General features: G+C 44.8%; 1 protein-coding gene across 1 annotated transcript in view; it reads right to left on the reverse strand.

Moving 5' to 3' along the window:
• LOC144739221 (nardilysin-like) overlaps positions 1 to 15000 on the reverse strand; it is a 28663-nt gene that overhangs the window by 5238 nt on the left and 8425 nt on the right. The window contains exon 4 of the mRNA XM_078622190.1: positions 13528 to 13618. Within this exon, the coding sequence (XP_078478316.1) occupies positions 13528 to 13618 (91 nt within the window). The remainder of the gene's footprint in view (positions 1 to 13527; positions 13619 to 15000) is intronic.

Here is a 15000-nt window from a genome sequence, read left to right on the forward strand (position 1 = left end):
CGTAGAGACACATAGAGACACGTAGAGACTCGTAGAGACTCATAGAGACACATAGAGACTCATAGAGACACATAGAGATACGTAGAGACTCGTAGAGACACGTAGAGACTCATAGAGACACATAGAGACACGCAGAGACACGTAGAGACTCATAGAGACACGTAGAGACACGTAGAGACTCATAGAGACACGTAGAGACACGTAGAGACACGTAGAGACTCATAGAGACACGTAGAGACTCATAGAGACACATAGAGACTCATAGAGACACGTAGAGACACGTAGAGACTCATAGAGACTCGTAGAGACACGTAGAGACACGTAGAGACACGTAGAGACACGTAGAGACTCATAGAGACTCGTAGAGACTCGTAGAGACACGTAGAGACTCGTAGAGACTCATAGAGACTCGTAGAGACACGTAGAGACACGTAGAGACTCATAGAGACACGTAGAGACTCGTAGAGACACGTAGAGACTCATAGAGACACGTAGAGACTCATAGAGACTCATAGAGACACGTAGAGACACGTAGAGACACGTAGAGACACGTAGAGACTCGTAGAGACTCGTAGAGACACGTAGAGACTCATAGAGACACGTAGAGACACGTAGAGACACGTAGAGACTCATAGAGACTCGTAGAGACACATAGAGACTCATAGAGACACATAGAGACACATAGAGACACATAGAGACACGTAGAGACTCGTAGAGACACATAGAGACTCATAGAGACTCATAGAGACTCGTAGAGACACGTAGAGACACATAGAGACTCGCAGAGACACGTAGAGACTCGTAGAGACTCATAGAGACTCATAGAGACTCGTAGAGACTCATAGAGACACATAGAGACTCATAGAGACTCATAGAGATACATAGAGACACATAGAGACTCATAGAGACACGTAGAGACACGTAGAGACTCGTAGAGACTCAGAGACTCGTAGAGACTCATAGAGACACGCAGAGACACGTAGAGACTCAGAGACTCGTAGAGACTCATAGAGACACGTAGAGACACGTAGAGACTCATAGAGACTCGTAGAGACTCGTAGAGACTCATAGAGACTCATAGAGACTCATAGAGACACGTAGAGACTCGTAGAGACTCATAGAGACACGTAGAGACACGTAGAGACTCGTAGAGACACGTAGAGACTCATAGAGACTCATAGAGACACGTAGAGACACGTAGAGACTCATAGAGACTCATAGAGACTCATAGAGACTCATAGAGACACGTAGAGACTCATAGAGACTCGTAGAGACTCATAGAGACACATAGAGACACATAGAGACTCATAGAGACACGTAGAGACACGTAGAGACACGTAGAGACACATAGAGACTCATAGAGACTCATAGAGACACATAGAGACTCATAGAGACTCATAGAGACACATAGAGACACGCAGAGACTCGTAGAGACTCGTAGAGACTCGTAGAGACTCATAGAGACACATAGAGACACATAGAGACTCATAGAGACTCATAGAGACACGTAGAGACTCATAGAGACTCATAGAGACACATAGAGACACATAGAGACTCATAGACTCATAGAGACACATAGAGACACGTAGAGACACATAGAGACACGTAGAGACACGTAGAGACTCATAGAGACACATAGAGACTCGTAGAGACTCATAGAGACACGTAGAGACACGTAGAGACACGTAGAGACACATAGAGACACGTAGAGACTCATAGAGACACGTAGAGACTCATAGAGACTCATAGAGACACGTAGAGACTCATAGAGACTCATAGAGACACATAGAGACTCGTAGAGACTCGTAGAGACACATAGAGACACGTAGAGACACGTAGAGACACGTAGAGACTCGTAGAGACTCATAGAGACACATAGAGACTCGTAGAGACTCATAGAGACACATAGAGACACGTAGAGACTCATAGAGACACATAGAGACTCATAGAGACTCATAGAGACACGTAGAGACACGTAGAGACTCATAGAGACTCATAGAGACACGTAGAGACTCATAGAGACTCATAGAGACTCATAGAGACACGTAGAGACTCGTAGAGACTCGTAGAGACACATAGAGACACGCAGAGACACGTAGAGACTCATAGAGACTCATAGAGACACATAGAGACACGTAGAGACTCATAGAGACTCATAGAGACTCATAGAGACTCGTAGAGACTCATAGAGACACATAGAGACACATAGAGACTCATAGAGACTCATAGAGACACGTAGAGACTCGTAGAGACACATAGAGACACATAGAGACACATAGAGACACGTAGAGACACGTAGAGACTCATAGAGACTCGTAGAGACTCATAGAGACACGTAGAGACACGTAGAGACACGTAGAGACTCATAGAGACACATAGAGACACGTAGAGACTCATAGAGACTCATAGAGACACGTAGAGACACCTAGAGACACGTAGAGACTCATAGAGACTCGTAGAGACTCATAGAGACTCATAGAGACTCATAGAGACACCTAGAGACACGTAGAGACACGTAGAGACTCATAGAGACTCATAGAGACACGTAGAGACTCATAGAGACTCATAGAGACACATAGAGACTCATAGAGACACATAGAGACACATAGAGACACATAGAGACTCATAGAGACACGTAGAGACTCATAGAGACTCATAGAGACACGTAGAGACACGTAGAGACTCATAGAGACACGTAGAGACACGTAGAGACACATAGAGACACGTAGAGACTCATAGAGACTCATAGAGACACGTAGAGACACGTAGAGACTCATAGAGACTCATAGAGACTCATAGAGACACGTAGAGACTCATAGAGACACATAGAGACACGTAGAGACTCATAGAGACTCATAGAGACTCATAGAGACTCATAGAGACACGTAGAGACTCATAGAGACACGTAGAGACACGTAGAGACTCATAGAGACTCATAGAGACTCATATAGACTCATAGAGACTCATAGAGACACGTAGAGACACGTAGAGACACATAGAGACACGTAGAGACACATAGAGACACGTAGAGACACGTAGAGACACGTAGAGACTCATAGAGACACATAGAGACTCATAGAGACACGTAGAGACACGTAGAGACTCATAGAGACACGTAGAGACTCATAGAGACTCATAGAGACTCATAGAGACACGTAGAGACACGTAGAGACACGTAGAGACACATAGAGACACGTAGAGACACATAGAGACACGTAGAGACACGTAGAGACTCGTAGAGACACGTAGAGACACGTAGAGACACGTAGAGACACGTAGAGACACATAGAGACACGTAGAGACTCGTAGAGACTCATAGAGACACGTAGAGACACGTAGAGACACGTAGAGACTCGTAGAGACACGTAGAGACACGTAGAGACACATAGAGACACGTAGAGACACGTAGAGACTCGTAGAGACACGTAGAGACACGTAGAGACACGTAGAGACACGTAGAGACTCGTAGAGACACATAGAGACTCGTAGAGACACGTAGAGACTCATAGAGACACGTAGAGACACATAGAGACTCATAGAGACTCATAGAGACTCGTAGAGACACGTAGAGACACGTAGAGACTCGTAGAGACTCGTAGAGACTCATAGAGACTCATAGAGACACGTAGAGACACGTAGAGACACGTAGAGACTCGTAGAGACACGTAGAGACACGTAGAGACTCATAGAGACTCGTAGAGACACGTAGAGACTCATAGAGACTCATAGAGACTCATAGAGACACGTAGAGACACGTAGAGACACATAGAGACTCGTAGAGACTCATAGAGACTCAGAGACTCGTAGAGACTCATAGAGACTCATAGAGACTCATAGAGACTCATAGAGACACATAGAGACTCGTAGAGACTCATAGAGACTCGTAGAGACTCATAGAGACTCATAGAGACTCATAGAGACACGTAGAGACTCGTAGAGACTCATAGAGACACGTAGAGACTCGTAGAGACTCATAGAGACTCATAGAGACTCATAGAGACACGTAGAGACTCATAGAGACACGTAGAGACTCATAGAGACTCATAGAGACTCATAGAGACACGCAGAGACACGTAGAGACTCATAGAGACACGTAGAGACTCATAGAGACTCGTAGAGACTCATAGAGACTCATAGAGACTCATAGAGACACGTAGAGACACGTAGAGACTCGTAGAGACACGTAGAGACACGTAGAGACACGTAGAGACTCATAGAGACACGTAGAGACTCATAGAGACTCATAGAGACACGTAGAGACTCATAGAGACACGTAGAGACTCATAGAGACACGTAGAGACACGTAGAGACTCATAGAGACTCATAGAGACTCATAGAGACTCATAGAGACACGCAGAGACACGTAGAGACACGTAGAGACTCATAGAGACACGTAGAGACACGTAGAGACTCATAGAGACACATAGAGACTCATAGAGACTCATAGAGACACATAGAGACACGTAGAGACTCATAGAGACACATAGAGACACGTAGAGACTCATAGAGACACGTAGAGACACGTAGAGACACATAGAGACACGTAGAGACTCATAGAGACTCGTAGAGACTCATAGAGACTCATAGAGACACATAGAGACTCATAGAGACACATAGAGACACGTAGAGACACATAGAGACACGTAGAAACTCATAGAGACACGTAGAGACTCATAGAGACACATAGAGACACGTAGAGACACATAGAGACACGTAGAGACTCGTAGAGACTCATAGAGACTCATAGAGACACGTAGAGACACGTAGAGACACGCAGAGACACATAGAGACTCGTAGAGACACGTAGAGACACATAGAGACACGTAGAGACTCATAGAGACACGTAGAGACTCATAGAGACTCATAGAGACACGTAGAGACTCATAGAGACACGTAGAGACTCATAGAGACACGTAGAGACACGTAGAGACTCATAGAGACACGTAGAGACTCATAGAGACTCATAGAGACACGTAGAGACTCATAGAGACACGTAGAGACTCATAGAGACTCATAGAGACACGTAGAGACTCGTAGAGACTCATAGAGACACGTAGAGACTCATAGAGACTCATAGAGACTCATAGAGACTCATAGAGACACGTAGAGACTCATAGAGACTCATAGAGACACATAGAGACTCGTAGAGACTCATAGAGACTCATAGAGACACGTAGAGACTCGTAGAGACTCATAGAGACTCATAGAGACACGTAGAGACTCATAGAGACACGTAGAGACTCATAGAGACACGTAGAGACTCATAGAGACTCATAGAGACACGTAGAGACTCATAGAGACACGTAGAGACTCATAGAGACACGTAGAGACACGTAGAGACACATAGAGACACATAGAGACACGTAGAGACTCATAGAGACTCATAGAGACACGTAGAGACACGTAGAGACTCATAGAGACTCATAGAGACTCGTAGAGACACGTAGAGACTCGTAGAGACACGTAGAGACACGTAGAGACACGTAGAGACACGCAGAGACTCATAGAGACACGTAGAGACTCATAGAGACTCATAGAGACACGTAGAGACTCGTAGAGACACGTAGAGACACGTAGAGACTCATAGAGACTCATAGAGACACGTAGAGACTCATAGAGACTCGTAGAGACTCATAGAGACACGTAGAGACACGTAGAGACTCGTAGAGACTCATAGAGACTCGTAGAGACTCATAGAGACACGTAGAGACTCATAGAGACACGTAGAGACACGTAGAGACACGTAGAGACACGTAGAGACTCGTAGAGACACGTAGAGACTCATAGAGACTCATAGAGACACGTAGAGACTCATAGAGACACGTAGAGACTCATAGAGACTCATAGAGACACGTAGAGACTCGTAGAGACTCATAGAGACACGTAGAGACTCATAGAGACTCATAGAGACTCATAGAGACTCATAGAGACACGTAGAGACTCATAGAGACTCATAGAGACACATAGAGACTCGTAGAGACTCATAGAGACTCATAGAGACACGTAGAGACTCGTAGAGACTCATAGAGACTCATAGAGACACGTAGAGACTCATAGAGACACGTAGAGACTCATAGAGACACGTAGAGACTCATAGAGACTCATAGAGACACGTAGAGACTCATAGAAACACGTAGAGACTCATAGAGACACGTAGAGACACGTAGAGACACATAGAGACACATAGAGACACGTAGAGACTCATAGAGACTCATAGAGACACGTAGAGACACGTAGAGACTCATAGAGACTCATAGAGACTCGTAGAGACACGTAGAGACTCGTAGAGACACGTAGAGACACGTAGAGACACGTAGAGACACGCAGAGACTCATAGAGACACGTAGAGACTCATAGAGACTCATAGAGACACGTAGAGACTCGTAGAGACACGTAGAGACACGTAGAGACTCATAGAGACTCATAGAGACACGTAGAGACTCATAGAGACTCGTAGAGACTCATAGAGACACGTAGAGACACGTAGAGACTCGTAGAGACTCATAGAGACTCGTAGAGACTCATAGAGACACGTAGAGACTCATAGAGACACGTAGAGACACGTAGAGACACGTAGAGACACGTAGAGACTCGTAGAGACTCATAGAGACTCATAGAGACACGTAGAGACTCATAGAGACACGTAGAGACTCATAGAGACTCATAGAGACACGTAGAGACTCGTAGAGACTCATAGAGACACGTAGAGACTCATAGAGACTCATAGAGACTCATAGAGACTCATAGAGACACGTAGAGACTCATAGAGACTCATAGAGACACATAGAGACTCGTAGAGACTCATAGAGACTCATAGAGACACGTAGAGACTCGTAGAGACTCATAGAGACTCATAGAGACACGTAGAGACTCATAGAGACACGTAGAGACTCATAGAGACACGTAGAGACTCATAGAGACTCATAGAGACACGTAGAGACTCATAGAGACACGTAGAGACTCATAGAGACACGTAGAGACACGTAGAGACACATAGAGACACATAGAGACACGTAGAGACTCATAGAGACTCATAGAGACACGTAGAGACACGTAGAGACTCATAGAGACTCATAGAGACTCGTAGAGACACGTAGAGACTCGTAGAGACACGTAGAGACACGTAGAGACACGTAGAGACACGCAGAGACTCATAGAGACACGTAGAGACTCATAGAGACTCATAGAGACACGTAGAGACTCGTAGAGACACGTAGAGACACGTAGAGACTCATAGAGACTCATAGAGACACGTAGAGACTCATAGAGACTCGTAGAGACTCATAGAGACACGTAGAGACACGTAGAGACTCGTAGAGACTCATAGAGACTCGTAGAGACTCATAGAGACACGTAGAGACTCATAGAGACACGTAGAGACACGTAGAGACACGTAGAGACTCGTAGAGACACGTAGAGACACGTAGAGACACGTAGAGACTCGTAGAGACTCATAGAGACACGTAGAGACTCATAGAGACACGTAGAGACACGTAGAGACACGTAGAGACACGTAGAGACTCATAGAGACACGTAGAGACTCATAGAGACACGTAGAGACACGTAGAGACTCGTAGAGACTCATAGAGACACGTAGAGACACGTAGAGACACGTAGAGACTCATAGAGACACGTAGAGACACGTAGAGACTCATAGAGACACGTAGAGACACGTAGAGACTCGTAGAGACTCGTAGAGACACGTAGAGACACGTAGAGACACGTAGAGACTCATAGAGACTCGTAGAGACACGTAGAGACACGTAGAGACACATAGAGACACGTAGAGACACGTAGAGACTCATAGAGACTCATAGAGACACATAGAGACTCGTAGAGACTCGTAGAGACTCGTAGAGACTCATAGAGACACGTAGAGACACGTAGAGACACGTAGAGACACGTAGAGACTCATAGAGACTCATAGAGACACATAGAGACTCATAGAGACACGTAGAGACTCGTAGAGACTCATAGAGACTCATAGAGACACGTAGAGACTCATAGAGACACGTAGAGACTCGTAGAGACTCATAGAGACTCATAGAGACACGTAGAGACTCATAGAGACTCATAGAGACTCGTAGAGACTCATAGAGACTCGTAGAGACTCGTAGAGACTTATAGAGACTCATAGAGACTCATAGAGACTCATAGAGACTCATAGAGACACATAGAGACTCGTAGAGACACGTAGAGACACGTAGAGACTCATAGAGACACGTAGAGACACGTAGAGACACGTAGAGACTCATAGAGACACGTAGAGACTCATAGAGACTCATAGAGACTCATAGAGACACGCAGAGACACGTAGAGACACGTAGAGACTCATAGAGACACGTAGAGACACGTAGAGACTCATAGAGACACATAGAGACTCATAGAGACTCATAGAGACACATAGAGACACGTAGAGACTCATAGAGACACATAGAGACACGTAGAGACTCATAGAGACACGTAGAGACACGTAGAGACACATAGAGACACGTAGAGACTCATAGAGACTCGTAGAGACTCATAGAGACTCATAGAGACACATAGAGACTCATAGAGACACATAGAGACACGTAGAGACACATAGAGACACGTAGAAACTCATAGAGACACGTAGAGACTCATAGAGACACATAGAGACACGTAGAGACACATAGAGACACGTAGAGACTCGTAGAGACTCATAGAGACTCATAGAGACACGTAGAGACACGTAGAGACACGCAGAGACACATAGAGACTCGTAGAGACACGTAGAGACACATAGAGACACGTAGAGACTCATAGAGACACGTAGAGACTCATAGAGACTCATAGAGACACGTAGAGACTCATAGAGACACGTAGAGACTCATAGAGACACGTAGAGACACGTAGAGACTCATAGAGACACGTAGAGACTCATAGAGACTCATAGAGACACGTAGAGACTCATAGAGACACGTAGAGACTCATAGAGACTCATAGAGACACGTAGAGACTCGTAGAGACTCATAGAGACACGTAGAGACTCATAGAGACTCATAGAGACTCATAGAGACTCATAGAGACACGTAGAGACTCATAGAGACTCATAGAGACACATAGAGACTCGTAGAGACTCATAGAGACTCATAGAGACACGTAGAGACTCGTAGAGACTCATAGAGACTCATAGAGACACGTAGAGACTCATAGAGACACGTAGAGACTCATAGAGACACGTAGAGACTCATAGAGACTCATAGAGACACGTAGAGACTCATAGAGACACGTAGAGACTCATAGAGACACGTAGAGACACGTAGAGACACATAGAGACACATAGAGACACGTAGAGACTCATAGAGACTCATAGAGACACGTAGAGACACGTAGAGACTCATAGAGACTCATAGAGACTCGTAGAGACACGTAGAGACTCGTAGAGACACGTAGAGACACGTAGAGACACGTAGAGACACGCAGAGACTCATAGAGACACGTAGAGACTCATAGAGACTCATAGAGACACGTAGAGACTCGTAGAGACACGTAGAGACACGTAGAGACTCATAGAGACTCATAGAGACACGTAGAGACTCATAGAGACTCGTAGAGACTCATAGAGACACGTAGAGACACGTAGAGACTCGTAGAGACTCATAGAGACTCGTAGAGACTCATAGAGACACGTAGAGACTCATAGAGACACGTAGAGACACGTAGAGACACGTAGAGACACGTAGAGACACGTAGAGACTCGTAGAGACACGTAGAGACTCATAGAGACTCATAGAGACACGTAGAGACTCATAGAGACACGTAGAGACTCATAGAGACTCATAGAGACACGTAGAGACTCGTAGAGACTCATAGAGACACGTAGAGACTCATAGAGACTCATAGAGACTCATAGAGACTCATAGAGACACGTAGAGACTCATAGAGACTCATAGAGACACATAGAGACTCGTAGAGACTCATAGAGACTCATAGAGACACGTAGAGACTCGTAGAGACTCATAGAGACTCATAGAGACACGTAGAGACTCATAGAGACACGTAGAGACTCATAGAGACACGTAGAGACTCATAGAGACTCATAGAGACACGTAGAGACTCATAGAAACACGTAGAGACTCATAGAGACACGTAGAGACACGTAGAGACACATAGAGACACATAGAGACACGTAGAGACTCATAGAGACTCATAGAGACACGTAGAGACACGTAGAGACTCATAGAGACTCATAGAGACTCGTAGAGACACGTAGAGACTCGTAGAGACACGTAGAGACACGTAGAGACACGTAGAGACACGCAGAGACTCATAGAGACACGTAGAGACTCATAGAGACTCATAGAGACACGTAGAGACTCGTAGAGACACGTAGAGACACGTAGAGACTCATAGAGACTCATAGAGACACGTAGAGACTCATAGAGACTCGTAGAGACTCATAGAGACACGTAGAGACACGTAGAGACTCGTAGAGACTCATAGAGACTCGTAGAGACTCATAGAGACACGTAGAGACTCATAGAGACACGTAGAGACACGTAGAGACACGTAGAGACACGTAGAGACTCGTAGAGACACGTAGAGACTCATAGAGACTCATAGAGACACGTAGAGACTCATAGAGACACGTAGAGACTCATAGAGACTCATAGAGACACGTAGAGACTCGTAGAGACTCATAGAGACACGTAGAGACTCATAGAGACTCATAGAGACTCATAGAGACTCATAGAGACACGTAGAGACTCATAGAGACTCATAGAGACACATAGAGACTCGTAGAGACTCATAGAGACTCATAGAGACACGTAGAGACTCGTAGAGACTCATAGAGACTCATAGAGACACGTAGAGACTCATAGAGACACGTAGAGACTCATAGAGACACGTAGAGACTCATAGAGACTCATAGAGACACGTAGAGACTCATAGAGACACGTAGAGACTCATAGAGACACGTAGAGACACGTAGAGACACATAGAGACACATAGAGACACGTAGAGACTCATAGAGACTCATAGAGACACGTAGAGACACGTAGAGACTCATAGAGACTCATAGAGACTCGTAGAGACACGTAGAGACTCGTAGAGACACGTAGAGACACGTAGAGACACGTAGAGACACGCAGAGACTCATAGAGACACGTAGAGACTCATAGAGACTCATAGAGACACGTAGAGACTCGTAGAGACACGTAGAGACACGTAGAGACTCATAGAGACTCATAGAGACACGTAGAGACTCATAGAGACTCGTAGAGACTCATAGAGACACGTAGAGACACGTAGAGACTCGTAGAGACTCATAGAGACTCGTAGAGACTCATAGAGACACGTAGAGACTCATAGAGACACGTAGAGACACGTAGAGACACGTAGAGACTCGTAGAGACACGTAGAGACACGTAGAGACACGTAGAGACTCGTAGAGACTCATAGAGACACGTAGAGACTCATAGAGACACGTAGAGACACGTAGAGACACGTAGAGACACGTAGAGACTCATAGAGACACGTAGAGACTCATAGAGACACGTAGAGACACGTAGAGACTCGTAGAGACTCATAGAGACACGTAGAGACACGTAGAGACACGTAGAGACTCATAGAGACACGTAGAGACACGTAGAGACTCATAGAGACACGTAGAGACACGTAGAGACTCGTAGAGACTCGTAGAGACACGTAGAGACACGTAGAGACACGTAGAGACTCATAGAGACTCGTAGAGACACGTAGAGACACGTAGAGACACATAGAGACACGTAGAGACACGTAGAGACTCATAGAGACTCATAGAGACACATAGAGACTCGTAGAGACTCGTAGAGACTCGTAGAGACTCATAGAGACACGTAGAGACACGTAGAGACACGTAGAGACACGTAGAGACTCATAGAGACTCATAGAGACACATAGAGACTCATAGAGACACGTAGAGACTCGTAGAGACTCATAGAGACTCATAGAGACACGTAGAGACTCATAGAGACACGTAGAGACTCGTAGAGACTCATAGAGACTCATAGAGACACGTAGAGACTCATAGAGACTCATAGAGACTCGTAGAGACTCATAGAGACTCGTAGAGACTCGTAGAGACTTATAGAGACTCATAGAGACTCATAGAGACTCATAGAGACTCATAGAGACACATAGAGACTCGTAGAGACACGTAGAGACACGTAGAGACACATAGAGACTCATAGAGACACGTAGAGACACGTAGAGACACGTAGAGACACGTAGAGACTCATAGAGACTCGTAGAGACACGTAGAGACTCGTAGAGACACGTAGAGACTCGTAGAGACTCATAGAGACACATAGAGACACGTAGAGACTCGTAGAGACACGTAGAGACACGTAGAGACACGTAGAGACACGTAGAGACTCGTAGAGACTCATAGAGAAACATAGAGATACATAGAGATACATAGACATGCATGATGGTGATGGTGGTGATGGTGGTGATGGTGGTGATGGTGGTGGTGATGATGGTGATGGTGGTGATGGTGGTGATGGTGGTGATGGTGGTGGTGATGGTGGTGATGATGATGGTGATGGTGGTGGTGATGGTGATGATGGTGGTGGTGGTGGTGATGATGGTGATGATGGTGGTGGTGATGGTGGTGATGGTGGTGATGGTGGTGGTGATGGTGGTGATGGTGGTGGTGATGGTGATGGTGGTGATGGTGGTGATGGTGGTGATGGTGGTGATGGTGGTGATGATGATAGTGGTGATGGTGGTGATGGTGGTGATGGTGGTGGTGATGGTGGTGATGGTGGTGGTGATGGTGGTGATGGTGGTGATGATGGTGGTGATGGTGGTGATGGTGGTGATGGTGGTGATGGTGGTGATGGTGGTGATGATGATAGTGGTGATGGTGGTGATGGTGGTGATGGTGGTGATGGTGGTGATGATGATGGTGGTGGTGGTGATGGTGGTGGTGATGGTGATGGTGGTGATGGTGGTGATGGTGGTGATGGTGGTGATGATGATGGTGGTGGTGGTGATGGTGGTGGTGATGGTGATGGTGGTGATGGTGATGGTGGTGATGGTGATGATGGTGGTGATGGTGGTGATGGTGGTGATGATGGTGATGATGGTGGTGGTGGTGATGATGGTGGTGATGATGATGATGGTGGTGGTGGTGGTGGTGATGGTGGTGATGATGGTGATGATGGTGGTGATGGTGGTGATGGTGGTGGTGATGGTGGTGATGGTGATGATGGTGATGATGGTGGTGATGGTGATGGTGGTGGTGATGATGATGGTGATGGTGGTGGTGATGATGGTGATGGTGATGATGGTGATGGTGGTGATGGTGATGATGATGGTTGTGATGGTGGTGATGATGGTGATGGTGGTGATGGTGATGGTGGTGATGATGGTGGTGGTGATGGTGGTGATGATGGTGATGGTGGTGATGATGATGGTGGTGATGGTGGTGATGGTGATGCTGGTGATGGTGGTGATGGTGCTTGTCATGGTGGCTGAGTGGATGTTTGTGGCTGAGTGGACCTAGGGGTGTCCCACCTGCGATTTGAAGTCGTCTTGAGTGAGTTGACGGAGGGAGATTTCGTATCGACACAGAAACTCCTCAATCCTCGACTCCACGTAGCTGGTGCTACAACATCAACATCATCACCATCAACAACATCAACATCAACATCATCAACATCAACATCAACAACATCAACAACATCAACATCAACAACATCAACAACATCAACAACATCAACATCAACATCATTAACATCAACAACATCATCAACATCATCATCAACAACATCAACATCAACATCATCAACAACATCAACAACATCAACATCATCAACATCATCAACATCAACAACATCAACATCAACAACATCAACAACATCAACATCAACATCATTAACATCAACAACATCATCAACATCATCAACAACATCAACAACATCAACATCATCAACAACATCAACATCATCAACATCATCAACAACAACATCATCAACATCATCATCATCAACAACATCAACATCATCAACAACATCAACAACATCAACATCATCAACATCAACATCATCAACATCATCATCATCAACAACATCAACAACATCAACATCATCAACATCATCAACATCAACATCAACATCAACAACATCAACATCATCATCAACATCATCATCATCATCATCAACAACAACAACATCAACATCATCAACATCATCAACATCATCATCATCATCAACATCATCATCATCATCATCAACATCATCATCAACATCATCATCAACATCAACATCAACAACATCAACAACATCAACAACATCAACATCATCAACATCATCAACATCATCATCAACATCATCAACATCAACATCAACAACATCAACAACATCAACATCATCAACATCATCAACATCATCATCAACAACATCAACATCAACATCATCAACATCAACATCATCAACATCATCATCATCAACAACATCAACAACAACATCATCATCATCATCAACAACATCAACAACATCAACAACAACAACATCATCAACATCATCAACATCAACATCATCAACATCATCAACAACAACATCATCAACATCATCAACATCAACATCATCAACATCATCAACATCAACAACATCAACATCAACATCATCAACAACATCAACAACAACATCAACAACATCATCATCAACATCATCAACATCAACATCAACAACATCAACAACATCAACAACATCAACATCAACAACATCATCAACATCAACAACATCAACAACATCAACATCAACAACATCAACATCATCAACAACAACATCATCAACATCAACATCATTAACATCATCAACATCATCATCAACATCATCATCAACAACATCATCATCAACATCATCATCAACAACATCATCATCATCAACAACATCAACAACATCATCATCATCAACAACATCATCATCATCATCAACAACATCATCATCAACATCAACATCATCATCAACAACATCAACATCATCATCA

This window comes from Lampetra planeri, unplaced genomic scaffold (assembly GCF_965212315.1).
Source record: "Lampetra planeri unplaced genomic scaffold, kcLamPlan1.2.h2 scaffold_137, whole genome shotgun sequence".
In the NCBI taxonomy this organism is placed as follows: domain Eukaryota; kingdom Metazoa; phylum Chordata; class Hyperoartia; order Petromyzontiformes; family Petromyzontidae; genus Lampetra; species Lampetra planeri.